The sequence below is a fragment of the Citrus sinensis genome, chromosome 4, assembly GCF_022201045.2.
Source record: "Citrus sinensis cultivar Valencia sweet orange chromosome 4, DVS_A1.0, whole genome shotgun sequence".
Lineage (NCBI taxonomy): Eukaryota > Viridiplantae > Streptophyta > Magnoliopsida > Sapindales > Rutaceae > Citrus > Citrus sinensis.
This window is the reverse complement of record NC_068559.1, coordinates 22,766,000-22,790,647: the sequence shown is the minus strand read 5'-3', so window position 1 is coordinate 22,790,647 and position 24,648 is coordinate 22,766,000. Positions and strand designations below refer to the sequence as shown.

The 24,648-nt window shown below is 36.1% G+C and overlaps 3 protein-coding genes and 1 long non-coding RNA gene across 4 annotated transcripts; 2 read left to right on the top strand and 2 right to left on the bottom strand.

The window, feature by feature from the left end:
* The first annotated feature begins 5,919 nt into the window (after window positions 1–5,919).
* Window positions 5,920–9,752, top strand: LOC102630676 (porphobilinogen deaminase, chloroplastic). Its single transcript, XM_006484467.4, has 5 exons — window positions 5,920–6,289; window positions 6,740–7,145; window positions 7,565–7,771; window positions 9,125–9,302; window positions 9,404–9,752. The coding sequence occupies exons 1-5, from the start codon at window positions 6,066–6,068 to the stop codon at window positions 9,514–9,516; spliced, it is 1,128 nt and encodes a 375-aa protein (XP_006484530.1). The 5' UTR covers window positions 5,920–6,065; the 3' UTR covers window positions 9,517–9,752.
* Window positions 9,753–9,877: 125 nt separating this feature from the next.
* Window positions 9,878–13,975, bottom strand: LOC102630967 (serine carboxypeptidase-like 34). Its single transcript, XM_006484468.4, has 10 exons — window positions 13,383–13,975; window positions 11,989–12,096; window positions 11,771–11,866; window positions 11,583–11,675; window positions 11,382–11,470; window positions 10,870–11,175; window positions 10,628–10,764; window positions 10,450–10,542; window positions 10,251–10,356; window positions 9,878–10,142 (listed from the first exon to the last, which is right to left on the bottom strand). The coding sequence occupies exons 1-10, from the start codon at window positions 13,705–13,707 to the stop codon at window positions 9,993–9,995; spliced, it is 1,503 nt and encodes a 500-aa protein (XP_006484531.1). The 5' UTR covers window positions 13,708–13,975; the 3' UTR covers window positions 9,878–9,992.
* Window positions 13,976–15,275: 1,300 nt separating this feature from the next.
* LOC112498959 (serine carboxypeptidase-like 35) lies at window positions 15,276–15,989 on the bottom strand. The gene is made up of 3 exons (XM_052439175.1): window positions 15,793–15,989; window positions 15,619–15,689; window positions 15,276–15,483 (listed from the first exon to the last, which is right to left on the bottom strand). The coding sequence occupies exons 1-3, from the start codon at window positions 15,966–15,968 to the stop codon at window positions 15,449–15,451; spliced, it is 282 nt and encodes a 93-aa protein (XP_052295135.1). The 5' UTR covers window positions 15,969–15,989; the 3' UTR covers window positions 15,276–15,448.
* Window positions 15,990–22,490: 6,501 nt separating this feature from the next.
* Window positions 22,491–23,605, top strand: LOC107177717 (uncharacterized). Its single transcript, XR_003066359.2, has 2 exons — window positions 22,491–23,338; window positions 23,574–23,605. It is a non-coding gene; the product is annotated as an uncharacterized LOC107177717 (long non-coding RNA).
* Window positions 23,606–24,648: the final 1,043 nt, after the last annotated feature.

Genomic DNA, 24,648 nt, shown 5'->3' with positions numbered 1-24,648 from the left:
AAATTTTTATTCTCTGTAGTGCTTGGGAGACAAGAAAAGCCTTGAATGAAAAGAGAGTTAGTCAGCTTAGCCAAGGTGACTGCACGATAGCTAATTGAAGGAAACAGGCAACAGGCAGAGCAATAATTTGAAGTGCTTGTGGAAGAAGAGAAAGCCTAGCATGAATAATAAGAGCCTGTCAACCAGCCAAAGATGACTTGCCTTGTAACTTTCACAAGGATTCTTCTGGTTAAATGTTAGCTAATCTTGAGACCTTTCTTAGGAAGCAAGGCAAGTCATTCATGGCTGTCAAACAAGACTCTTCATCTTCATGTTAGGCTACTCTTCCGCTGAACTTCTTTTATGCTTTGATATAATTGGAGGACAATACTGCGTTCTGAAGCCTTTATTTATAGCTGGTGATAGAACAGTACAAATCGGATGCAGATCGGAAAAATCAATAGGTTGCCACCAAATTGCATGATTTATGACTGTTTTTCCTTGTATTTTTTGTCCAGCAATGGTATCACCAAGCATACCATAGTGATTATAATCTTTATAATTGAGAAGGACCCAAATATGGAATATATTATTGCTTGATGGTCTTGTACCCCTTCCTGCCAAAAGTGCTAATCAAGATTTTTGAAAATCCATGAAGTTTAAATTCAGCACAGGCCAAATCCCTTATTAAATTCGCCAGAAATTTCCAATAAGACATGTACACAATCAAACCTCCAGTTTCTCCAAATTGAGGATGTGTTATATACATGGTGAGTTGTATGTGACAACCAGGCATCCTCTGCTCCTATAATTGATTTGACATGTACACCTGGTGAATTAATCTGATTTTGCTTGCTTCACTGAGGATAACCTGTTGATTCCAATTCAGCCTATATTGCTTTAACTATGACAGTTCATTTAATTTACAACTATTAATTGCTTTATTGCCTTTATATTAAGAACTAACAATATCGTTGATGGCATTTTATCACCAAAGCCAGGTACCGATAATAAAGTATCTGCAAAAGAAAGAAACAACAATTTCCAAATTTTCTTATTTGCCATTTACGTTTGAGGAAAATAGTACATAACAATGGCTAAAAACTTCCAAGAAGAAAAAAAGGACAAGAGATGAAATCTGAAAACACTATGAAACCAATTTGTTTAGATGGCAAAGGCATTGACTTTACATGATGCCCAAGAACCTTAGTGATTCCACATTCCTCTGTTAGATTATGTGCTTCGTTCCTAAATTGGAATAGGGCCAATATCCAGCTAAGTCCAATGGCTCAAATGGATATATCGTCAACTCAAATGGAAAGGGCCGAAATGGACAACAAGTTTTAGCATCAATTTGAACAAGGGTGTGCAAATTTTTTAGCTTGACAGTTGCAAACTGTGGCTGAATCAACGTGGTCTTCTAATATTTACGACTACTTATGTTAATAAAACCATTTTCTCAAAACTTGAAAGTCATCTAGCAGAGTTTGCCAGCGTCTAGTGATGGTCAATATTAATTCTTCATAAACATCCTCTGTTGAAGCAATGTCCTGCATAAAATTTGGTTTACCAAATGTGCAGTCCGATATCAAATTACAGCTAAATTGAGCAGAGTGAATCATGACTGTCACAGCCAAATATGATACATCATTGTAAAAGATTATATTCCAAATTGCTAAGCTTAATAATGATAGAAAAAGTGTTGAGGAAAAATAGGCATAAATGAGTTAAATCAAATAGAAACAACGAAATAATTTGTGGACGATCTACTCATCTACATCTGATCTATATTCTTTCGTCCGCTAGAAATAGAGACTTTGAAACACAATACTGGCATCCAACTAAAGCATGAATTTCAGAGCCCCTTTTCCATACCCGTACAAATAGAATAGCCTAAAAATAAGATGAAAAGCCTTGCTTGGTAGCCAAGAATGACTTGCCTTCTTACTATAGCTACAAGGAAGATTTTTAGAAGTATCTTGGTAATTCGAAGGCAGTATCCATCTTGGCTAATCGGATCTTCACTGTTCATTGTTATAACACGTGGTACAAAATCTGTAAAATATCATCAAATCAGAGCCAAATTCGTCTTATTTTAAATATCAAAGTAAAAATCTTAGACGTAGCAAAGTAAATGAACAAAGAATTGCACAACACGCTATATTTTCATTTCTTCTTGAATACACACACAGACACACACAACACACAAACTGTTTTTGCTGACCAAGATGAGTGATATTGTACTATACACAGCTGTAAATTGATCCTATGTGGGACATTGTGACTTTGATGTAACAGTTGCTGTGATTGTCCTTCTGTTAAGTGCAGCTCCATTTGTCTTCATTCCAGCCTCTAGCTTTATATTCAATTGCATGCTCTGGAGCATTCTTTATCAATTGCTGAGTCACCTGACTTGTCAACTGTTCTTCGTTTGCTTATCAATTGCCTTTTATCAGTTCATGTAACTTGATGACGATGGTAGATGGAGGGGTTGCTCACTGAGACAATTTGCCAAACACCTATTTCATTTTATCAAACACCTTCGTCTATATAACAATCAAAATGACTGGTTCTTGCTCTATGTGCATGCATGACAGATACAATCTGACTAGTGAACTGGAAGAAAATAATAAATGTCTTTTAAATTACGTTTTTTTTAGGCTGTGATTCGGCCTTATAACTTTAAAGTTTTGACATTTTACCCCAAAATTATAACATATTCTCTTCATCAAAGTATGCACGAGTCCGCTGGCTTCTTCACTTGTCTTTACATAGAAACTTACAGTCTATACTGGGAATTGACTCCATTCAATTAAATTGAAACTTCATGGCTCATCTTCGATTCATCACTTCGTGCTCTAGTCATTTAATTTTTGCTGTAAAGCTTCATAGTAATAAATAAATGAAGCAAGCAATGATGTCTCAGTACCACAAATGAAAAAAAGAAAAATAAATAAAAAGGAAAAATTAACTCATCCAAGCTATTATTAAATATCTGTGCCTGAAATTAATAAATTATCAAAATTTGTACTTATATATTTCACAATTCGTGTATGCAAGCTAGCACGCATGCTCAAATGATACAAAATGTTGATTGTGCAACAAGCGGAGAAATGATCTGAAGTGGTTGTGGAAGAAGAGAAAGCCTAGCATGAATAATAAGAGCCTGTCAAGTAGCCAAAAATGACTTGCCTTGTAACCTTCACAAGGGATTCTTCCTATCTAAATGTAACTTAAACTGGAGACCTTTCTGTAGAAGCAAGGCAAGTCATTCTTGGCTGCCAACCAAGACTCTTTATCTTCATGTTAGGCTACTCTTCCTCTGAACTTTTCCTATGATTTGATATAATTGGATGTCAATACTGTGCTTTTAAGCCTCTATATATAGCTGGTGATAGAACTGTACAAATCGGAGGCAGATCGGAAAAATCAATAAGTTGCCATCAAATTGTCAAATTTATGACTCTTTTTCCTAGTATTTTTTGTCCAGCAGTCAGTATCACCAAGCTTGCCAAAGTGAATATATTCTCCATAATTGAGACTTTCAGGGACCCAAATCCAAAAATGGTATCAGGATTTTTAACAAAGGAAAGTTCATAAAGTCCTCAATTCAGCACAGGCTAACTTGCTTTTCCACCAGACATTTCCTATTAGATGACACATAACCAAACCACTATCTTCTCCAAATTGAGGATGTACTATGGTTGGCTATACATCCAAGATTCAATTCATCTGCTGCTGTTATAATATTTTCCTTGTACACATGATAACCAGGTGGTTCCTATTTATCCTATATTGCTCTAACAATGACAATGCAGTAGTTCACAACTATGGTTTTATTGCCTTCACTAAGAATTAGAACTTATATGTATATGGCTTTTCTCCCACAAACTAACAATATGCTAAAAGGCATTTGATGACAGTTGATGATAAAGGATCTCGAGAGAGAAAACTAATTTCCAAATTTTCGTATTTGCCATTTATATGTGAGGAAAATAGTCTGGCAACAATGGCTAAAATGTTCCCAGAATATAAAAAGAAGTCAGGTTTTGGATAAGAGATGAAACCCCAAAACACTATAAATCCATATTCTTTCCTAATGGCGAGGGCATTGACTATACATGATACCAAGAACTTTAGTGATGGAATTCCGTATTCATCTTTACTAGATTTTTGTGCTTCCTTCCTGATTTGGATTAGGGTCAAAATATGCAGCTGATTCAGATTGGCTTCTATATAGTCAACTCAAAGGAATAAGAATGATAATACAACAAGTTATAGCATCAATAAATCTGAACAAGTGTCCAGAAAGTTTTAGCTTGACAATGACAAATTGTGGCTGAATTAGAAACAGTTTTGTAACTGTGCCCCTAGATATAAAAGTACATCAGGGAGGGGAGCCAATGTTCTGCATCAATGGTCAATATTCTTCAGAAGTGGAGTAAAATCAGTTTTTAATTGCCTTGTTGAAGCAATCTATACAATTATGTTCACCAAATGTGCATTCCAATATGAATTACAGCTATTTGAGCAAAGTGAATCTGGGGTGGTATTATAACCAAATGTTATACACAAGTTGACCTGCAGATATCTGCCCAGTCGAACCCATTCTGTGCTTACTTCCTTGTTGAATCTGAGCTTGAATTGCACAACATCCTGAAAGGCAAAATCACATCACCATACATATATACCAAATCTAAATGACACCTGTAACATGGCTTGGCTGTCACGCTAACGACCATAAGACCTCCTATATTTGGATAAATCAAAGGTTTGCTTGTATGATATTAACCGGAAATTAATTGCCTGGTGATCAATAAGAATGGTGACCTGTTCTGAACTGAGGCCTTCATGGTCTTTTCTTACCCTTATTGCTTTCAACACTTTTACAGTGGTGAACTGATGATGATGACTGTGCAGTTGCTTAAATCAGACGATACAAGTTGCAATGATGGTGACGATGAGTTCATGATTATAATAATAGCAAATCAAGCTGTCAGCACTTTTAATATCCCAAAATTGTAGTACAATAAAATGTATTGATAAATAAAATAAGGTCCTGATCGTGCAGAAATTCTTGAATAAATAAATAAATAAATGTGGGACAAAAATTAATCTAATCCCTTCCAAAACATGGGCAGCCAAGCCAAGTGAAATAAAGGTGGAAGAACAAACAACTTTTCTTTAACGACAGCGTACTGGGAAGAGTTGAAAATGGCCGAATGACATGATCCCTCTCAAAAGCATCAGGACCGTTCGTCTAATGTCGACGGCTGTGGTAAATGCAAGAATACATATAAAATTCGCAACAAACCGCACAGGATAAAAAATCTTATAATAATAATAATGCAATCGGGGTAGTAATATTTGGTCCCTAACTTTTGAAATAATCATAGTCAAGGACTTAATTTTTATTTTATTTTCATGCGGGTCATTGTCGTTGTGCCTTTAATCAATGTTAATGGGAATAAGCCATTCAGAATGGAGAGGCAAAACGAAACTTTAACCGATATTATGTTTTTAAAAATGTACAATAGCATGTAAGGATGAAAATATACTATTTAAATGAAGATTGTTATTTTTTATTTCGGCCTAAAAAATAAATCAAATGAATAAATAATCGATAAATTTTAATATTGTTTAATTACATATATTTTATTAAAAAAAATCTTCATTCTTTATTTATAAAATGAGGAGATTATTTTTTTTTTTGAGCTTAACCCAAAAAATAAATTAATTTTGAAAAAAAAAACTAAAAGAGTACACCCTCCTTTCATCGGAAAAATTATACTACCATTTCCTTTATCTTGAATTCTAGATTCTTAAAGGACCTGCATAGGATAAAGAGCTAACCGTTTGCCTTTTTGTTATTTCTGTAAAAAAGAAGGATCCAGATGTTATTGTATCAAGTGTAATCTATTATCCTATCCAGCCGAGGTTTCGCAGGCCATCCCTTGAAGCGAAAACATTACCAATCTCCACTTCTAACTCGCTTTCTTCTTTTCTTCTTTCATAAATAATTAGCACACTGTCTGTCCCCGTCTCTGTTTCTGATACTGGGCAGTCATCATTGTTGTTGTGTGTCAATGGAGAGTTTGAGTTTAGCAGCTTCTTCTCTTTGTACAAGCCGGGGTGGCCCCATGGAGCGCCATTGCTATCCAGGGTCGGTCTCCCTTGTTGGGTTCTCTTCGCCACGCCTCAAGACTCCGTCTTTTCCAAAGAGTTTGAAGAAACGCAGTTTTGGGCTTGTAAGAGCCTCTGCTGCTGTTGAAACCAAGGTTGCAATCATCAGAATTGGCACCAGAGGAAGGTACCTTTTCTTTCTCTCTTCATTTTTTTTTTCTCGCTTAGTTTGTTTGCTATTATGGGTTTCCTATGTAATGTATCTTTGGATTTGACTCAATCATTTGAATCATCGATTCTATTGATGTTTAATAGTTTCTTGTAATTCTGTGTATGGAAGTTCTGCTTCTAGATTTAACTGCAAATATCATGTGTTAAGTACAATTTATCACAAATTATACCCTCTGTTTCTGTTGATAGGATCATTGATTGATGTTATTCTTTAAATTTAGTAGGCTTTGGTTAAAGGTGCTATAGTTTGTTCCCATAAAGAGGGTGTCGAAAAGGAAATGCATTTCTTAAAGTTTTAGTACTAGTGAGTTGCATATTTTTTGTTCCCTTTTAAATTCATGTTGCTGTGCCATTTCATTATTTCTTCTCTTTTCTGGTTATTTATATTTTCATATATGTAGGACAGCCCTCTGGCACTTGCTCAGGCTCATGAGACGCGAAACAAACTCATGGCTTTGCATCCAGAGCTAGCTCAAGAGGGGGCGATTCAAATTGTAATAATAAAGACAACTGGTGATAAGATACTAAGTCAACCACTTGCAGACATTGGTGGGAAGGGCTTGTTCACCAAAGAAATAGACGAGGCGCTGATAAATAGTCAAATTGACATCGCCGTGCACTCGATGAAAGATGTTCCAACATATTTACCAGAGAAGACCATTCTACCTTGCAACCTTCAGCGGGAGGATGTCCGAGATGCATTTATTTCGTTGAGTGCAGCCTCTTTAGCAGAACTACCAGCAGGAAGCATTGTTGGTACTGCTTCACTTAGAAGAAAGTCTCAAATACTCCATAGATATCCATCATTGAAAGTTAGTATTCAGTGTCATATTTTGACAATCCTTTTATTTTCTTCTTTTTAATTTTTCTTGGCTGATATTTAGTAATAAGATTGCAATATGTTCAAAATCAATATCGTTTGATAATACTAGATGATATTCATTGTTTTATGCCAATTTCACTCACTACCACTAGAATTGTTTTTACCCTTTTGTTTTTATAGACCTATGTCCAACTGGCTTTGAGCTTTTCTTTCACATTTTCTAGTAGCAAGATTTCTTGCAGTGCACCTCTATTCTTTCGTAGTAATTTGGTGCCCCTTACATCGCCTTCCCTTTTGACACTATCGCTATTACTGTTCAGTATTTTCCTACACTTTCAGCATATATTTGGATCAGTAATATGTAGCAATTGCCTTTTATTTATGCTTTTACTTACGTTAATTTTGCAGGTGATGGAAAATTTCAGAGGTAACGTCCAGACAAGGTTGAGAAAACTTAATGAGAGGGTGGTCCAAGCGACATTGTTAGCACTAGCTGGACTTAAACGCTTAAGCATGACAGAAAATGTGACTAACATTCTTTCAGTTGATGACATGCTTCCAGCTGTTGCTCAAGGGGCTATTGGAATTGCTTGCAGAAGCAATGACGAAAAAATGGTACCTTTTACCACTCATTCCCAAGCTTCCATATTGAATACTTTCAATTGTAGTGGGAAGTTATGCTACAAACTGCATTTTGGATTCTTAAATTTAGTGGAGCTAAGACGCATTATTGCTGCATGTTTGATGGCAGGCCACTGATGTTCAATTTGACCTAGATACTTTGATCATCAATTGTTCATATTGATTTATGCTAAGGAATAGTAAGTCTTTTGATTCTGAGATAGTTTAAATGATTGATGGATAGAACACGTTTGAAAGAAGGTCCTTGGGACTTTAAAGGAAAATGGTTGGGCTATCATATTTCCCTTGTGTGAGTAACATTTTAACTTCTGTTCAGGGTTTTAGGGTTTCTATTATTGGTTTCGATGGTTGCTAGATGTTGGAGTTGAATTTGGAACGGGTTAAGAATAAAATATGGCTTTTGTAATGCCTGTCTTGGGTATTTTGGCGTTTGTTGGACCTTGTGCCTTGGTTTAGATACAACAGAGTGGGAGTATGTAGATCTTTGATTTGAGTATGGCTTAGCAAAATCAAGTTCTGGGTTTTGGCTTGGATGCTTATCACCTTGGTTATTGGTATTCAGTAATAGTTAGATCTCCTTGTCCTTCGCCTTTGTGGTTTTTTATATCTTAATATATCTTAATATCCCTAATGCATTTTTGTTCATTTGAATTATGCTCAATCGATAATAAACTTTTCATACATGTAAGATTACAGTTAACTTAAATAAAGAACCTAATTCTTTTTCCCTAAAGACCAAATTAATCTTAAAGAGGGATTGAGAAATTTGATTGTTTTTCCTTCCCTGTCCTATAGGTTTAAAGTGGTGTCACAATTTGCTCCAGGCTGCTCATTTATTTTGGGTGATGCCAAACACTTGTGATTCTTTGCTTATGGAGAAAATTTATGCATTTAGAGTAGGTAGTGAGCCGTTGGCATTGTGGGATTGTGGCGTGCTTACATTTTCTTTGGTTATTTGGTTGGAAAGGAAAAGAGAGAACTTTTGAGGAAGCGGTCTGGAAGATGCTGACTTTAATAGGATTGAGCTTTTTCTTTCTTGCCCTAGTTTGGGCATTCGGTTCATGCAAATTCAAGGATATTTCATTACTTTTTGTGATGCAAAATTGGGAAGTTTTCCGATGATATTCACTTTAGTTAGTAGACTACTGGTCTGCTTGTAATTTTCTTCTCATTGATAAAATAACTTTTTTCTTTAGCAAAAATAATATATATTATTGAGATTTTCAGTATTTTAGAATGTCATTTACCTGTGGTTGTTCTGCAAATCAAATCTGTCTTTTAATTTTTGCCTTTTTTTTTTCTTTTCTTTTTGACTGCACACTACAGGCTAATTACTTAGGATCATTGAATCATGAGGAAACAAGACTTGCTGTTGCATGTGAGAGAGCCTTCCTTGAGACCTTGGATGGATCTTGCCGTACTCCTATTGCAGGATACGCTTGCAAAGACGAGAACGGTGACTGTGTATTTAGAGGATTGGTGGCATCACCAGATGGAACTCGTGGTATGATTTTCTATGCTCAAAAGAAATTGTTTTCTCAATCATATACCTTGTATTAAGAATGTTGTATCAAAGCTTTGTTTTCTCTCTGTCTCTCTCTTCAGTTCTTGAAACATCCAGAAAAGGCTCCTATACTCTTCAGGACATGATTAAAATGGGAAAAGACGCCGGCAAGGAACTACTTTCGCAGACCGGCCCTGGATTTTTCGATCAATAAGTAGCTTCACACCAGCACTAATTAGAAGGAGAAACTCAACCCTTCATGTTTAACAAAGAGGCTGCTGCTTACAAGAGGTCCCATTTTCCTCCTGAGCTGCTATTTTTCTGTGACATTGAGAGCAATATTTTGATTGATTGCAATTGTAAGCTAGATGAGAATGTTCTGCTTGGTTATGTGAGAGGCTTAGATAATTGCTTTATTCTTTTGATTAATATTATGAAAATTGAACTTTATTTCACACTTTCTCTGTGTGGCTTGCGTGTAATTGCTTGGATTACTTGGCTCACAAGCTCAAAGTACACCAATTTCATGTAACGAAATGTCATTTTCTTTTCTGTGCTTTGCCCAGCTACTCTGTTCTGAAACACATTTTCATTAAATTAAAATGAAATTTTCTATCCCAATTACTTATTAAGGACATTAAATTTAGACTTGTCTAAAAATCAATAATTGAAAAAAGAAAATTGTATGTACTAAAATGGTTTAGATGGCAATTTCTTATTGGCCAAAAAGTGTCGAAGCAGCTGAAGAGATTGCTTTGGTGCAAAAGTTGGGACTTGGTGACCAGCTCCTCTAACAGTCACAAACATGAGTCCATCATACTCAATTGTCCACCCTCCGACCTATAAATTTCCAAATCGAAATATTTTTTCTATTGATGAGAAATATTATTTAAAAAAATGATATTTAAACAACATGCATATATAAAATTATAAATAAAAATTGATTACCTGTTTCTCGGCATACCAAGGTTTCCATTCTTCAACCGTCTTTAATCCAAGCTTCCTCAATGTGTATCTAGTTGCAGTCACTGGGATTCTTCCATCAGTATCTCCACTGTCAATGTATTAACGAACAAAATAATTTATTAAAATTTCAAACAAAATAATAATAATAATTTCTATAAAATTTCAAGTTTGTCTTAATTACCTGTAAACCCAAACGCGGAGGCCTCCTCTTATCAGCTTTTTTATTATTGGTAGAATGGATGGTGGCGCATCACTCCAGAACGAGATCTTATCACTGTAAATAAAAAAGACTACAACATCATTCTTACATATCAAGTTTCGAGTTTAACGTTTCAGGTCACAAATTTTAGAGCATGTACCTGCAATGAGTCCATGGGTAAGGAATGTTGGTAACATTTGCATGCAAGGCTTTTTGAACATCAGGCCTGTTCAAGTACACCTCAGTGTAATCTGATGCACAAGGGTCATAACCAGCTGGTTTCCTACGCCATCCATCCTAATTCAAAAAAAAAAAAAAAAAAAAAAATCCATGAAAATGCATAGGAAACTCTCAGTTTCATGCATGTATATATGAAACCTTAATTAATAGAACTGAACGTACAAATTTAGAAAATAATTTGGGGGCGATTCCGCGGATGATTGGAAGGCTTCTGGTTCGTTTGATGGTGAAATTACTGTTGACACAGTCGGGAGTGTACAGGCTGTACATGTCAATGATTTTGTAAACGGCAAAGTAACCATCAAGGGCTAGGCTGCAATTCTCGGAAACTTTATCAACGTGTGCAATGCTGAAATTGCACTCTCTCTTAATATCATGATACAAACGATCAGAAATCACTGCATGATCCCATGCATAGTCTATCATGCCCGTTTGATCTGTTTCATCATCCAACAACGCATTCCCCACCTGCATTTGATTATATCCGGAAGAAATAATATCAGCCCTTTTTTTTTAATAAAAAACAAGAAATTATTCTAAGGCTCGGTTTAGTATTGGGGTGCTCTCAATTTTGTAGCTAAGTTGAAAGTGTTTATCAAACACTTTTAAACGACTATACTTTTGATTCATAGCAATAAAAAAACAAAGCCAAAAATTTGAGCAAAAGACTTTACCGCAAAACCTTTCAAATTTATGTGGTTTTCTTGGGAAGCAATCTTGTTACTATCGAAAATGACCTCGGCAAGTTGTGGAACATAGTGTCCTGAAAAATATGTAAATCCGCTTTGTGATTTTGTTGAATTGAGTGTAGATATATAAAACTTTTCTCATAAATAGCAGCATGAAAGTAGAAAAAGGATCCGAGTTTCGGATACCTGCATAGCTTTCTCCTGTGATGTAGAACTCATGTGACTTGAACTGTGGGAATCTCTTAAGCCAGTTGATAAGAAATGCGTATGAATCCTTAGCTAAATCATGAAAAATAATAATAATAATAATAATAAAGTAAAAAATAAATAAGAGAATTAATATTGATTTAATTAGTGGAATTTAGGTAAATTACCAGTAATTGTGTCCCCAAGTTTTTCGATGTCACTACTTGTATTGGTGTACGAAAATCCAACTCCAACAGGTGATTCCACAAACAGTAAATTGGCCGCTGATCAGCACAAATCAATTAAGATCAACACGTAAACAGTCTTTTAATATATAAAGATTCCATAGTTATAATATTGTTAATGTTTCTTTAATTTAATAATTAATTAAGTTGTTAATTGTCACCTTTGTTCCATCTGTGAGGATTGAGCTTTAGCTCCGGTTTGCCTTTCCGAGTTAAGAAAGGCCCTAGCTCCTCTGCTTCTCCATACCCGACCGACGAGCATCCAGGGCCTGCAATTATACTTATAAAAATTAAAATTGAGGATGTATATAGTAGAGTTTGATTTTTTTTTTTTTTTTGGTGTTAAACCATCTAATATCCGAAGATCATATTGGGTCCCGACTAATCCAGATTCGAGGCGGATAGAACCATTAGGGCAGTAAAGCTTTCTCAAAAAGTATTTAACGTAACTGCATTTCTAAGCCTTAAACCGAGAACCTTAATTAAGGTAGAGCAATCTCGTACCAATAGAGTTTGATTTATTAATTAAACAATATGAGTCACTCGCATCACACAACAATTAATGCAACTTTTGCTCTCTCTCTCTCTCTCTCTCCATATATATAAATTTACATGCATGCGTGTATAATTTTATAAGTTCTTTTTCTTGAAAGACTACCCGACCTAATAAATTAATTTGCTAAATCAACAAAGTCAGTTCGGTTGATCTTCAGGGAATGACTCGACTGTATGTATACAATATATATAAATTAGCTAAGAGCCAGCGAAAAGATTATGTACATTTGTATAGATAAAATTGGCTTAAAAATAATAATTATTAATTATATATAATGAAGCAATCTCGTTTTATTATAAAGTCATTCAACATTCAAATCACACTAATTGAGTCTAATGTTATCCGTGATTACAGATTCAACTTCATTAGGTACAAAGTCAATTAAGATATTACGTGCCAATATACAGCTGGTTGTTTTGTTTTGTTTTTTAATTTTAAATTAATTAATTAACAATAATTTTCCATCAATCTATCACATGGGGAAGGAATGGATTGATGAGTCGAGATCATGAGCCTAAATTTAGACTTTAATTAGAGAACAAATGTTTGTCTAAAATTTTTTTAACAAAAAGCTCCAGTTAACTCTTTGTTAATTAATATTAAGTACCACAACTGATTTAGTACCAGTTAATTTTATTTTTTTTTAGTAGGAAGTAATTCGATTTTCATCACTGGACTCCAATTCCAAGTTGCATGTCACATTCCAAATTTCTGTGCATGCGTAAGTGGTATGACAAAGGGTTATGAGAGAAAATACTAGCAGCCAACTTGGGACCATAAGCAAAGAGTATGGACGCACAGAGCCAAAAAGTACAATATATAAGATGTGGAATAATGGGAATGTGACGGTTTGTGTATGGCTTATCCAAGAAAACTAAAGTGAGTGGTACAAGGCAAAATGAACTTTAAAAAAAAAACCATTACCTCAAAAATTATTAACTTATCAAGAGAATAATATCATTAATTGAGATTATATATTTAACAAATTAATTAATTTACCTCCATTGAGCCATAAGAGGAGAGGTTTCTCTTCAGGCTTGCTCGACGCCTCGAAGAACCAATAGAACAGTGCCCTTCCGTGAGATTCATTCACAGTTACATAACCAGCATATTGCTTGAACTTAACCTCAGGCTGGCCGGGAAGTTTAATAACTCGGTCGGCTTCTTGTTGAGCCGATACGTCCCTACTCAACTTGTGACCGCCGGCAGCTCTACCGGCAACACTCGGTCTCACTTCACCTACGCTCAAAGCTAGAAAAACTAAAAGAAGAAGAAGGAGAGAAGGAGGAGGATAATGATGAATATTATTCAAGGAAAATGCCATTGATAAAATAATTAACCAATAGTTCTTCAGTTTTGACTCTATATTTATATACACTTAAGGGCCGGCTATGTATGTATGCGGCTAGCTAATTTGTACATATGGTGATCATAGAATCAAAGTACAGATAAGAATCATGTGTGACATTGCTGGTAGTGTCCTTATTTGAAAGGGGAAAAAAAAGATTAAATATTGGATTCAACTTGCTATTTGCTCTATTTTTGGAAGTTTGCCAGAGAGAATGATTAGGGATATTTCTTGCTTTAATGGAAAATGAAGGGGAAACCGAAAAAGAAAGTTGGAATCTTTTATTTCTGTAGATCCTATATACATGGGAGAAAGGGGCAGTCTTGGTCAATTGCTTTGGATTGAAACTGTTGAACCGAGAAGATCTACTCCATTGCCGTCATAATTCCTTCTTGTTATGATTTTGTGATTTCTTTCTTGAAAAGTAATCCATTTACCGTTGAAATCAAACGTCAGTTAGTATCGGTGGTATTGGTTGCTTGCCACGCGCATGTTTTTATATGCTTTTTTGATAATTGATTAAGATATACACACGGCTATAATCTGACGAATGAGAGGGTATACATTGGGAATACCAAATAGTTTCTCATAATGTCCGTTTTGGGAGAAATTATAGAATACATCGGAGACACCACGTCAGTCATACAACAAACAAATGATATTATGACATGTGTGCATTTATTTTGAAAACACATCATGCAAGTACTAGTTATATTAAATTCAATTACAACTGTCATGCATGCATTAATTGGTTGTAATACACAAGATATATTCTAGAATGCATTAATTGATTGTAATACACAAGATGTATTCTATAATTTCTCCCGTTTTGGAAGATTTTAAAAAGATGTTTGACATGAAACAATTGGTGAGGACATATCATACAAAAATGGCAAAGATTAATAATATAAGGACGTGCACTTACAACAAGATTCATGAGCATTATGGTAGGCGAAATGATTATGATTAAGAATTAGGATAATCCAATCATGCAAGTAAGGTAGGAATCAAGACCATTATTACATATAATAATGGTAAGAATAGACTTATTATGGTATGAAAGTATACCAAGAATCAAGACTATTGCAAATATGGAAAATGAATACCCACCTTAACAGCATTTGTATTATTTTTCATTTTTGTCTCGCACGTTCAATTGTTCGTGCATGTGTAGATAAGGGCCTCAGTTTTTCTTGAAAACCAACGAGTAATGAACGTTGTTTTCCTGAACAATTTAGATTGGTAAGATACACTACAACTCCATCTTATGCAATATTGGTTATCGCGGATGAGTCAGTAAGGGACAAGAAGGGGATTTCAATCCAAAAGATCTTCAAAAATTTTCATAAGGTAGAATGGTAGATGTTTAGTCCCCTTGGATAATTAGTTAAAACTGATACGATATAATTAGTTCCAAATTTGTTGAAATTTAGTCCCCTTCTCGTTGAGTTGTCGATTCGGTTCATATTTCAATCTAAGTACAAACATACTCACGACGGGGCAAAACTCGAAATCCAAAAGTTGGTACAAATTAAAATCTTCAAGGTTATAATTTAATTAAGATTCCTGCATAACATAACTGTTCCTAAAAAACAGCAGATGGCAATTTCTTATTGGCCAGAAAGTGTCCGATGCATGAGTTGAAGATAACGCTTTAGAGCAAAGGCAGGAACGGCATGCGTGTCCTGCCCCCCTCACCGTTATAAAAGTCACGCCTTCATGAATTACACTTCAGCCTCCAATCTGTATCGACTAAGAAAAAAATGCAAAATGGAATTGAAGATCAGTCCAGATTAATTAATAAGACAATAATATATGACAGTATCGATCACTATAACGTAAGTAACGTCGTTCACTAAATTATTATTATTGTATCTCTCTACGTACGTTTGTCTAATCCAAGCTTTTTCAATATGCATCTTGTTGATGTTCCTGGAACTCTTCCATCCATATCTCTACTAAAATATATATAACAACGAAAATAAATAGAATCTTTTAATTAGTTTTAAAGCATAATAAATATGAACTGGTTAACTCTGATCTTTTCGTATATAGTCATACCTGAAAATCCATATACGAATTCCCTCTTCTACAAGTTTCTTGATGAGTGGAACAATTGAAACTGTTGAGTCGTCCTTCCAAGCATTGCCCACCTCACGACTGAAGAAGATACGTTCAAGAGAAAATAGATAAAGAATTTTCAAAACATATGAACCTTCTCTAATGCGGATGTACATCTTAGGAATATTGATGTAAGACTAGATTGTACGTACTGATCACTTGCGTAATACAAATGTTAAAATTAGAACCAGAAAGTCACAATTCAGTCGCAGACCAACATTTTAACTGCATCTCACAATTCTTAAATCAAATATTTATAGCAACATATATATAAATAAATGAAACTTTTGTGAATATTAATTATAATTTTTATGCATGTCAAATTAAGGCTTAAACATTGACTAAAGTAATTACTTGCGAAGGAGCAATGGATAAGATATTTTGGTTACATTTGCGTCCAATGCTTCTTGAACATCCGGATGGTTGAAGTGGATAGTTGCACAGTTCATAACACATATGGGTCATTTGCTAGCAGACACATTTAGATCCGAAAACTCAGACACATTTGGCTAGCAATATTAATAACTCCGTTCGTGGTAATGAAACTTGGCCACGGGACTCTTTAATAAATAACGTATTAGTATTGAGATTTCTTGATCAGTTTCTAGAATGTGTCGCATTAAACTTGAAGTTCTTAATTTGATTTTTAATTAGTCTCTCCCTATCCTAAGTCGTAACCGGCAATTAACAACTTGACACAAGAAGACGTAAAGCACTCTTCCACTTGGAGGCTTGGGTTGCAAAGCTCAAAATGGATAATAGAAGAAACAAATTAGAACACTCAGTTTTTTATTTACATCTTTGGATCTTTTTTATTTTATTTTTTAAGTATTAGAATTTTGTTAATTATTATGCTAATGCTGGAACTGGAAGAGTCCAATATATAAGAGCAAATGAGGGGTCTTCAACGACAATTTTTGAAGCGCTTTGGTTTTTTTTATTATTATCATTATTTTCGCACTGCAAAGAGCCGGCGATATATATATAATAGATTCAGTTGTAATTTACTAATGTCAACAGATTGTAACATTTCATTGTTCAGATTTATTATTTGGTCGTCTGAAAGCTAGCTGCCCAATTATTATTATTATTATTTTAAACCAAATAATATCACGAGACTGGGTTTTTAGTTACATATTTATGGAGATTTATTTATTATGATGATGATGATGATGATGATGATGCCGCCAAATCAGCCATAATAGATAGAGTATTGGTATTGCATATATATGGGCAAAAAGAGTGAGAAATTCTAAAGCACCCAGTTACACTAAACCCATTTAAATGTATGTACGAGCCCTATGCATAATATTGATTGCCAAATTTGATGGGTGTGCAAACTATTAACCCAATATTAATGAGACCTAAAAAATTTTAAATAAAAAGATTATAGGTCTGGTTATAAGACCCATTAAACCTGCCATCCGCCATTTGACAGATCATTATCGAACGAGCGTTGCATTAAAATTTTTATAGTGATGTGCAATGTATTCAAGAAAATTTGTCAAGGATTACTCAAGAAAGGACACAAGAGATAGAGTTGGTTATGCTTATAGTTATCGCCCAGCACAGGTGCCTTTCCTCATTATCCTTTTGAAAGAACTAGCCAAAATAATGTAACTGCTTCAGTTATGCCATGACACACAACTCCCAACTTTATTTAGCCCCGCTACTCTATAAATACCTACCGCTTTCAGCTTGCCATTCAATCCATCTACTTGAACACACACTCGGAAATCAATCACATAAAATCACAAGCAGCAGCGAAAATGAAGAAGGTGTTAGATAATTGGTGGGTGAAGCAGACACGCAGCTAAAGTAAAATTGTAAGAAAATAAAGAACAAGCACAAAAGAGAATACCAGAAATTACGTGGTTCGGCTTTTAGCCTACGTCCACGGGCGAAAACAGAAGGAAATATTTTACTAGTGAAAAGAAGTTACAGGTATTGTAGTATTTTAGCTCACTACCCAAAACCTCAATACACCCAAACTCTCAAATCACTAAAATTAGAGCTTATAAATGCAAGCTCTTAAACTCTCAATTCTCTCTACAAAACTTGGATCTCAAGATTGGAATAAAATGAATTAGGGAGCTCTTCCTTTTATAGCCAAAAAATGGCTATTAAATTAATATATATATGTATATATTTCAAATGTTGTTGCCAACTTCTTCTTTTTCTCCATTTGGATGGCACCATTTTCTTTGGCCGGCATCACCATTTTCTTTGGCCGGCTTGTCAAAGCCAACTTGAATTGGCTTTGTGGCCACCGGCCTTTGACATTTCTCCCACTTGGAGATTTGATTGAAAATCAATCAATCTCCACATCATCCTTTCTGCTTCGCCATAATCATGTTGCCTACGTTTCTGCTAGGCCACAAGAGAATCTACTCCAGACAAACTTATCAGTATTTATCGGCTTGGTCAAAACATCTGCTAGGTTCTCTTTGGTATGGATTTTCTGCAAATCCACACTTCCATCTTCCACTACTTCACGAACGAAGTGATACTGAACTCCTATGTGCTTTGTCCTGGAATGAAAGGCTGGATTCCTTGCAATGTGCAGGGCACTCTGACTGTCACAAAACACAGGAATTTTCTGTTGTTTATGCCCGAGCTCCTCCAATAACCTTTGTATCCAAATAGCTTCCTTGCAAGCTTGTGTAGCTGCCATGTATTCTGCTTCTGTTGTAGATAAAGCCACAACGGTCTGCAGTTTCGAAACCCAGCTTACAGCTGCTCCCGCAAGTGTAAACACATAACCAGTAGTGGATTTTCTTTTATCAAGATCTCCTGCAAAATCTGAATCCACATAACCCCTGACAGTAAACTCTGATCCTCCATAACATAATGCAACATCTGAGGTTCCTCTGATGTATCTCAGAATCCTTTTCACAGCTATCCAATGCTCTCCACCAGGATTCGCCATGTATCGACTGACTACTCCCACTGCTTGTGCAATGTCCGGTCTAGTACATATCATAGCGAACATCAAACTTCCCACTGCTGATGCATACGGTACTCGAGACATCTCCTTCCTCTCCGCTTCATTGCTAGGACACATACTTGAGGATAATTTGAAATTAACAGGAAGTGGGGTAGAAATTGACTTACAATCTTGCATGTTGAAGCGCCGCAAGATTTTCTTCAAATAATTCTTCTGTGAGAGCCAAATCTTCCTGTTATTTCTGTCTCGGTGAATTTGCATCCCTAGAATCTTGTTTGCTGGTCCCAAGTCCTTCATTTCAAACTCCCTAGCCAACTGTGCCTTCAATTCTTGGATTCGATCTTTGTTGGGACCTGCTACCAACATGTCATCCACATACAACAGTAAAATGATGAAATCATTATCTTCAAACCTCTTGTAATATGTACAATGATCTGAACTGAGTCTGTTGTATCCAAGGCTCATGATGAAGGAATCAAATCTCTTATACCAACACCTCGGCGCCTGTTTGAGACCGTATAGAGATTTGTTCAACCTGCAAACCAAGTTCTCCTTTCCTGTTTCTGCAAAACCTTCTGGTTGGAGCATATATATTTCTTCTTCAAGTTCTCCATGAAGAAATGCAGTTTTCACATCTAACTGCTCTAGATGTAGGTCAAATGTGGCACACATTGCCAAAACTATTCTGACTGTTGTGAGTCGAACCACCGGCGAAAATATCTCGTTGAAGTCAATACCTTCTTTCTGAGCATATCCTTTCACCACCAATCGCGCACGATACCGCTCCACTTGGTCATTGCCATCACGTTTGATCTTGTATACCCATTTGTTTCCAATGGCTTTTCTTCCGTGTGGTAGTGGTACAAGTTCCCATGTCTTGTTCTTGTGTAGAGCTTCAATTTCTTCATGCATTGCTGTCATCCACAAAGCAACATCTGAGCTGTTTAAAGCTTCATGGAAAGTTGAAGGCTCTCCATCCTCTGTTAGAAGACAGTATGCAACGTTGATCTCTGTGACATACTCCGAGTGCCACGTCGGCGGTCGTCTCTCACGAGTTGACCGACGAACTTCTGGAGCCTCAGACTCGACTGGTTCTTGTTCCTCGTGCTCTAGTGCTGCTTCAGAAGAATCTGAATCTTCTAGATTATTTTCCACATATACTGGTACAATCTCTGACTTTTCTTTTACAGTGCTATCATCCCCATCTTTCCTTTGCAGTTGATCTTCTACAAAAATAACATCTCTGCTGATGACGATCTTGTGGGCAATGGGGTCCCACAGACGATACCCCTTTACTCCATCAGCATACCCCAAGAAGATACATCTTCTAGATTTTGCATCCAGCTTTGTTCTTTCTTGGGCATTGTACATCACGTACACAGGACATCCAAATGCATGTAGGTAGGAATAATCAGCTGGCTTTCCAGTCCACATCTCCATCGCTGTCTTCAACCCAATAGCTGTAGATGGCGACCGATTTACTATATAACAGGCAGTTTTGGCTGCTTCTGCCCAGAATGAATTGGGTAGACCAGCAGTCCTCAACATAGCTCTTATTCTTTCTGTAAGAGTTCTGTTCATCCGTTCTGCCACTCCATTTTGTTGAGGAGTGTATGCCACCGTGAACTGTCTCTGAATACCTTCTTGCTTACAGAAAGTAAGAAACTCGCCGTCTGTATATTCTCCACCATTATCTGTCCTCAAGCACTTGATCTTTTTACCAGATTCAAGTTCCACCCGCGCTTTGTATTCTTTAAATACTGAAAATACATCTGACTTTTTCTTAATCGGATATACCCAACATCTTCTGGAATAGTCATCAATGAAAGTCACCATGTACTTTGCACCTCCCATGGATATATCCGGTGATTCCCAAACATCAGAATGAATCAAGTCTATAATGCATTTACTTCTAGCAATAGATTTACTGAATTTTAATCTATGCTGCTTACTTGTAACACAATGCTCGCAAAATGGTAAACTTACCGATTTGAGCCCCGGAAGCAATTTTCGCTCAGAGAGAATCTTCAAGCCTTGTTCTGACATGTGGCCGAGTTTGAGATGCCACATCATCGTTGATTCTTCTCCATTTGACGCGACACACGCATCAGCCTCCTGTAGTGTTTCTCCTTTAAGCATGAATAAATTAGCACCAATCTTTTCTGCCTTCATCAATACAAGCGCGCATTTAATGATCTTCATTATTCCATTCTCCACATGAGTTTTGTACCCATGACTATCCATTTGTCCCAAAGACAATAGATTTTTCTTCAGGCCATTGACATGTCTTACCTCTCCAATTGTGCGAATTGTACCATCAAACATTTTTATTTTGATAGTACCAATACCAGCGATCTCCAAGGCATGATCGTTACCCATATATACAGATCCTCCTGAGATAGGTTCATATGTGTGGAACCATTCTCTCCTAGAGGTCATGTGCCAGGTAGCTCCCGAGTCTATAAGCCAGACATCAGAAAGTCGTTTTCTGCCTTCTGAAACAGTTGTTGCCTCACTGTAGAGAATTTCGCCATCATCTGAGGTACTTGCTACACACCCCTGAGCATTTGATGACTCAGGTTCTTTGCCCTCTCTTTTCTTCTGGTTACTCCAACACTCCTTTTTGACATGCCCTTTCTTGCCACAGTTGTAGCATTTAACATTCTTCTTACTTCTGGATTTTGATCTACCATGATTTTGACTCCCACTGGGGCCACGTTCTGTTGATCTTCCTCTCGTCACCGATAGCGCCTCCGCTTGCTGCGAACTTGCTTGTCTGTTTTCCTTGTTTTTTCGCCTGCTCTCCTCATTTAATACGGAGGCTGCAACATCGTCGAAAACTAGACCCTCCACTGGATTGTTGTTCGTCAGGTTGATGATGAGTTGATCATACGAATCTGGTAGACTTTGAAGTAGAAGCTCTGCACGTTCATTTTCCTCTATATTATGACCCAACGTTGTGAGTTGTGAAAATAGAGTCTTCAATGTGTTGATGTGGTCGGTCACCATTGTAGATTCCGCCATTCGAAGAGTATAGAGTTTCCTCTTCAAGAAGATTTTATTGTGTAGTGACTTGGCCTCGTACAATTTTGTGAGAGTATCCCATATTTCCTTCGCTGTGTTTTTCTCTGCCACACTGGATAATACTCCGTCTGCAAGTGCCAAGTGTAGATCAGAAATGGCGTTGCCATCTATCTCGTTCCACTTGTCATCAGTTATCTCCATGGGCCTTTCTCCAATTGCTGCCAAGCAATTATTTTTCCTCAATACAGCTTTCATCTTCATTTTCCACAACGAAAAATTATTTCCGTTAAATTTCTCAATTTCATACTTTGCCGCCATTTTGTTGATAAATACTGCACACAAGCTGGTATACCACCTTGAATAGTTATGAGTATGTGTGAGAATGCACACCAGGAAAGTTCCCAGGAAAGACTGGAGGGGTCACAATGGTCCCACTTAAAACCCAGACTCCTTAAGCTCTTATCGCCTTTGTGACAGAACTTTCCTAGACATGTACAAAACCACACAGTTGTTTTACTCACACCACTATTCCCTGCTTTGCACCGCAAAATTTTTGGATCGCTCCCACCGTTTCACGTGAATAGTACCGTATACGTGAATAGTAACGTATACGTGAACAGTACCTGACTCCAAAAAATACAACCAATAGCTCTGATACCACTGTTAGATAATTGGTGGGTGAAGCAGACACGCAGCTAAAGTAAAATTGTAAGAAAATAAAGAACAAGCACAAAAGAGAATACCAGAAATTACGTGGTTCGGCTTTTAGCCTACGTCCACGGGCGAAAACAGAAGGAAATATTTTACTAGTGAAAAGAAGTTACAGGTATTGTAGTATTTTAGCTCACTACCCAAAACCTCAATACACCCAAACTCTCAAATCACTAAAATTAGAGCTTATAAATGCAAGCTCTTAAACTCTCAATTCTCTCTACAAAACTTGGATCTCAAGATTGGAATAAAATGAATTAGGGAGCTCTTCCTTTTATAGCCAAAAAATGGCTATTAAATTAATATATATATGTATATATTTCAAATGTTGTTGCCAACTTCTTCTTTTTCTCCATTTGGATGGCACCATTTTCTTTGGCCGGCATCACCATTTTCTTTGGCCGGCTTGTCAAAGCCAACTTGAATTGGCTTTGTGGCCACCGGCCTTTGACAGAAGGGTGGCGCTGTCATCTCAATGCTGGTGGTGGTGTTCGCCATGGTTCAATTATTGGTTGCGAAGCCAGGAGAGGCTGCTATCACTTGTGGGCAAGTAGACTCATCATTGGCGTCTTGCATTCCTTACTTGATGGGCGGGGGAAATAATCCAGCGGCTGCTTGCTGAGACGGGTTGAAGAATCTCAAGGCCATTACTCCCACCACTGCTGACAGACGTGCAGCGTGCGACTGTGTCAAGGCAGCCGCTGCTCGCTACCCCAACATCAAAGAAGATGCAGCCTCTTCACTTCCTACCAAGTGTGGTGTTCAAATTGGCATTCCCATCTCCAAAACCACTAATTGTGCCAAGTGAGTCATTCCATGCATTCATTTACATGCATGTGTTTTTTGCTATTCAAGCAATGATATTCATATATAGATAGAAAAATTTGACACAACATTGACAGAAAAAAAGTAATAAAATTGGTGCCTTTTTTTCATCACTTCTGTTCAACGTTTTGTAAGTGTACATTCCTGTCTCTTCTAACATTTTTCTAGTGCATATTTTTCACTAACTTTGTTTCAACCTTCATTAACTCGGCAGCATTAACTAAGACGGAAGAGACGATCGAGACCTGGTGCGAGCAGAAATAAAAAGGCATAAAAAGCTGCAGGCTAAAGGAGGCTCTGGTTGTTTGCTGCAATCTATTCTCTCTTGCAGTCATATTTTAGCGTTACTCATGTGATAATGTTGTTCGTCAAATAATGGTTATTTTGTATCAACAATTAATGTTGTTGAGAATTAATTAATTAATGTTACCAAAATCTCAACAATTAATCGCTCTTTCTCTCATCTCAAGCAACCACTTAACTAACAACTTTCAGATATATACAGCAAATATATAATAAAAAGCTGACCACTGATTAATTCGGCTGCAGTTTTATTAAAATATTCAATAAATATTAATTGCCGGGGCTTGAAGCAGGATTGATTTAATTTATAATTTGTGTAATGAAAAATTTATATTTTATTATTTTTGTCAAAATCAATTTTTTAAAGTCACTATTATTTTTATTTTATAATCATAATTTTTTTTTCACAATAATTATAATTTTTAAGATATAATATCTTAATACTAAATAAAAATTTAATTATCTTGGAATAAATGATTGTTAATGGTGAAACATTACACTTGGTAGGTATTGAATAAGTGATGCCTCAATATACAAAGTAAAGTCATCGCAAATCCACCTGCCTCTCTTTACTCTGAAGTCTGAACAATCACATTCATTGATGGGGTGATTTGCAAATTGTTAAAGTGAAAAAAAATATATATATATTATGAATGATGAAAATATCACCCTCCTCAAATAATACTATTCTCACACTTTTAAAATAAAATTAGTATGTATCCATCGATTAAATTATTGAAGTAAAAATACCATCCATTTCAAATGCGTCATTTTTTTTTTAACAATTGATGGAAACACCTCTTTACTTCATCATTTATTTACTTTATTTTTTTAATACGGTACAATTCAACTGATATAATTATAATTAAAATTTAATTGAGATTCGTTTAGATTAATAATACTACTAACACAACCCAAAATTTAATTAAACCCTCACAAATTTTAAAGAAATATAACAGAGCAAGTTGTGGGGGAGTTGGTTTTAC